General features: G+C 51.0%; 1 protein-coding gene across 1 annotated transcript in view; it reads right to left on the minus strand.

The window, feature by feature from the left end:
• The window catches only part of CLN3 (ceroid-lipofuscinosis, neuronal 3), a 27136-nt gene extending 22846 nt beyond the window's left edge, over nucleotides 1–4290 (minus strand). The window contains 4 exon segments of the mRNA XM_011982364.1: nucleotides 739–835; nucleotides 3469–3547; nucleotides 3701–3822; nucleotides 4008–4290. Of these exon segments, the coding sequence (XP_011837754.1) occupies nucleotides 739–835; nucleotides 3469–3547; nucleotides 3701–3746 (222 nt within the window). The 5' untranslated portion in view covers nucleotides 3747–3822; nucleotides 4008–4290.
• Nucleotides 4291–4379: the final 89 nt, after the last annotated feature.

Genomic DNA, 4379 nt, shown 5'->3' on the forward strand with positions numbered 1-4379 from the left:
CAGAGTTGCAGTCAAATCGTGATGAGCTGTTGTGGGGGATGGGCGCTGGGCCTGGGTCCACCTGACGGAAGGAAACAAGGTTTCATCCTGGAGGCCGAGGGAGAGACACACAGAGCCAGCTCCCAGCCCAGCTCTGCCTTCAATTGAAGGATGGCTTTGGGTGGGCAGTGACTGACCCCTCAGGACCTCAGTGTCTCTGCATGCACAATGAAGAGGGGGTTTCCATATGAGTCTCACCCTACTAGACCACAGGCCACAGATGGCCCTGTAAATGGACTTTGTTCAGATAACACATTCAAGAGTTTTCTTTTTTTTTTTTGAGACGGAGTCTCACTCTGTTGCCCAAGTTAGAGTGCAGTGGTGTGATCTTGGCTCATTGCAACCTCTGCCTCCTGGCTTCAAGCAATTCTTCTGCCTCAGCCTCTTGAGTAGCTCAGACTACAGGTGTGCGCCACCACACCCAGCTAGTTTTTGTATTTTTAGTAGAGTTGGAGTTTCACCATGTTGGCCAGGTTGGTCTCGAACTCCTGACTTCAAGTGATCTGCCTGCCTCAGCCTCCCAACCTGCTGGGATTATGGGTGTGAGCCACTGTGCCCAGCCAGAGACTGGAAACTTTACCCCACCTTGTGCCATCCCTTGGCCACCCCATTCCATGAGTTTTTCAAGGGGGCCTCTGTCCCACGCCCTCATCTTCCCACAGGGACTAACCATGGTAGTGGTGGTAGAGAGTCACTTACATGGCTCTGGTTTCCTGATGTCCTCTCGTGGCTAAGGATGTCATGGGCAGCACTCAGCATCACCACATAAGAGAAGTTGTTGCAAAGGCCCAGCAGCCTGGAAGGAGCAGGACAGGTCTCAGCTCCCTCCTGATCCTGCAGCCTTCTGTAGCCTTTGTGCCAAACCTCCCCTTACCTGTGCCCTTCAATCAGCTCTTTTTTTTTCCCTCTATCACCAGATCCCATCTTCATTCAGTGTTGGGGTCAGAAATACAGGCTTTGGTGCTTGGGCAAGACAGTGAGACCCCCATCTCTACAAAAAATTAAAAAATTAGCCAGGTGTGGTGGCTCAAACTGTAGTCCCAGCTACTTGGGCGGCTGAGGTGGAGGATTGCTTGAGTCCAGGAGTTAGAGGCTGCAGTGAACTGTGATCAAGCCACTGCACTCCAGCCTGGGTGACAGAGCAAGACCCTGTTACAAAAATAAAAAATAAAAAGGAAGAGGCCGGGTACGGTGGCTCACACCTGTAATCCCAGCACTTTGAGGGGCCAAGGTAGGCGGATCACCTGAGGTCGGGAGTTTGAGACCAGCCTGACCAACATGGAGAAACTCCGTCTCTACTAAAAAATATGAAATTAGCTGGGAGAAGTGGCACATGCCTGTAATCCTAGCTACTCGGGAGGCTGCGGCAGGAGAACCACTTGAACCTGAAAGGCAGAGTTTGCGGTGAGCCGAGATTGCACCATTGCACTCCAGTCTGGGTTACAAGAGTGAGACTCCATCTCAAAAAAAAAAAAAAAAAGAAAAAAAAGAGGAAGAAATAGGGGCTTTGGGATCACAGAGTTGGATTCACTTCCAGCCTCCCAGGCCTCTCCCAGAAGCTCTCCATGACCACTCTCTCCTCTGAGCTCCCACTGTGACTCAGTTCCTGGGGCATTTCTCATCCTCTGATGCACTGCAGTACAGTAAAAAAAAAAAAAAATCCTGGGGAAGTTGGGCGCGGTGGCTCACACCTGTAATCCCAGCACTTTGGGAGGCTGAGGCCGGTAGATCACTTGAGGCCAGGAGTTCGAGATCATCCTAGCCAACATGACAAAATCCCGTCTATACTGGAAATACAAAAATCAGTTGGGCGTGGTGGCTCACGCCTGTAATCCCAGCTACTTCAAAGGGTGAGGCACAAGAATCGCCTGAATTGGGAGGCGGAGGTTGCAGTAAGCCAAGATTCTGCTTTTTTGAGACTCTATCTCAAAAAAAAAAAAAAATCCTGGGGCTCGAAACCAAAAGGACTGTGTTCAAGCCCCAAGTCTGCTGTTTAGTAGTCTCAGTCTACTCATGTGCAAAATAGGGATACAAATTTATCTCCTGACTATCCCTCCCACAGAATGCTATATGGATCAAAACAAGATAAGACTAAAGGCCTTTAGGATTTAGGAAGGGTTCTGTTTGTTTACTCTCATCTCCCAGAGTTGCACTCAGTGATGGGGTCCGGTGCCAGAGATTTCATTAGGGGCCTTTTCAAAAGACTTCGAAGTAGAACTACAATACTACTCTTCCCATTTGACTGTAGAGGAACCAGGGTCAGAGAGGTTAAGTGACTCTTCCAAACAGTACATGGGAAGCCACTTCTAACCCAGTCCGGAAGTGGGTGGAAGTTCCAAGTCCTCAATGTTTAGGTTAATGCTAGAAGTATTTCCGGAGGCTTGGTATTTGTATGATTTTAGAAGGTATATGGATGACCTTTTAAAAAGTTTCAGGGCAGGGCACGGTGGCTCACACCTGTAATCCCAGCACTGTGGGAGGTGGAGGCAAGCGGATCACCTAAGGTCAGGAGTTCCAGACCAGCCTGACCAGCATGGTGAAATCCCATCTCTACTAAAAATACAAAAAATTAGCTGTGTCTGGTGACGCGTGCCTGTAATCCCAGCTATTCAGGGGGCTGAGACAGGAGAATCGCTTGAACCTGGGAGGCAGAGGTTTTGGTGAGCCGAGATCGTGCCCCTGCTCTCTAGCCTGGGTGACAGAGTGAGACTCTGTCTCAAAAATAAAATTAAATGAAAAAAAGGTTCAGGCCCGGCATGGTGGCTCATGCTTGCAATCTCAGTACTTTGGAAGGTTGAGGTAGGAGGATCACTTGAGGCCACGAGTTTGAGACCAGCCCAGGTCCCATAGTGAGACCCCATCTCTATAAAAAAATTAAAAAATTAGCCAGGTGAGGTGGTGCACGCCTGTAGTTACAGCTACCTGGAGGCTGAGGTGGGAGGATCACTTGAGCCCAGGAGTTCTAGGCTGCAGTGAGCTGTGATTGCTTCACTGCATTCCAACCTGGGCAACAGAGCAAGACCCTGTCTCAGAAAGAAAAAGAATAAGATAAAATAAATTTAAAAAATAAAAGTTTTAGTAGTGATGCATTTATTTAAACGTTCATTAGGAAAATGCTGGTTTTCCATGTGGAGTCGTGATTTAAAGTTTTCTTTTAAAAAATATGTGCATTAAAAAACTTTAAGGCTGAATTGGTTGAAGGAAAAAAGTAAATAATCCTACAGATGGTATGAGGATCTGGCTAAATCCCGAAGGTGATAAGGAGTGAAGTTTGGAAATTTTACATGCTGCCCCCGGGCAAACCAGTGGATTCAGTAAATATTTGTGGGTTCAGCTCCTTTGCGCAGCTTAACTCCTTCTTCCCCCTTTCCTCCTGTCACTTCCTTCTTCCCACACCATTGTCACTTGCTGAACTCTCAGGCCACTCACCAGAAGCCCACCGCGTTCTTCCAGTGCGCGCCCTGATGGTCCAATAGAGGGAGCCGTGGCTCCGGGACGGTCTCCTCACCTGGGAGAGCGAGAAGAGGGCATGACCCCCACCCACTCTCTGGCGCACGACGGCCCCATGCGTGTCCTCCCGGGGCCGAGTCAGTTCTCACTCCCCTCAGGTGGGCTGCGAGCCAGAGGTGGTCGCTCCAAGAGGGTGGGCCGGATTACTCACCCTCGGAATCCGAAAGGCGCCGCCGCGAGCCCGCACAGCCTCCCATCGCATCAAGTTCAGGTCCCCCAAGGGTCCAGGGTCATAGAGTGTCCAAAAGGGGCTCCCACGGGAGGGATGAGGGTCTGCGACAGGCGACAAGGATCAACGCTCGACTGTCGGTCCCAGCTCCGGCTTGTCTGGGGCACTCGCGCCCCGCGATCCATCAAGGAAGCTGGGGGCTCCATCTCGAGCGCCCTACGACCCACCACGCCCCACCCATCGCACTCTGCCCCCGCCCCGTCTACAGCAGGGACCCTGCGGCCTGTACCTTTAAGAGCAGCAGAACATTCTGCACTTTGCAGAGGCCGGCTGTCGGATCACGTGACAGCACACGCGTGTTCCCCCATCACGTGCTCAGAGGTTTTCCCTACTTCCGGGTCCTCTCTATCTTCGCTTTGGGCCTTCTCGGCTTCGGAGCGTGAGAAAGGGAGGGGCCGGAGAACCTTGGAACCGCAGGTTTTAGACTGGAGCGGGTGGGAGCAGCAAGCAGAGCTATGACCTTAGATCAGTGGCGCTCAAGACCGAGACGGTATCCTGCCAGGACCAGTTATGGCTGTGGGAGGCTTCAGTTCCTTTCCTTCAGCACTCACTTGCCAGAAACAAATATGGACCTGCCTACTCCTCCCTTTTTTTTTTTTTT

This window comes from Mandrillus leucophaeus, unplaced genomic scaffold (assembly GCF_000951045.1).
Source record: "Mandrillus leucophaeus isolate KB7577 unplaced genomic scaffold, Mleu.le_1.0 Scaffold24, whole genome shotgun sequence".
Taxonomy (NCBI): Eukaryota; Metazoa; Chordata; class Mammalia; order Primates; family Cercopithecidae; genus Mandrillus; species Mandrillus leucophaeus.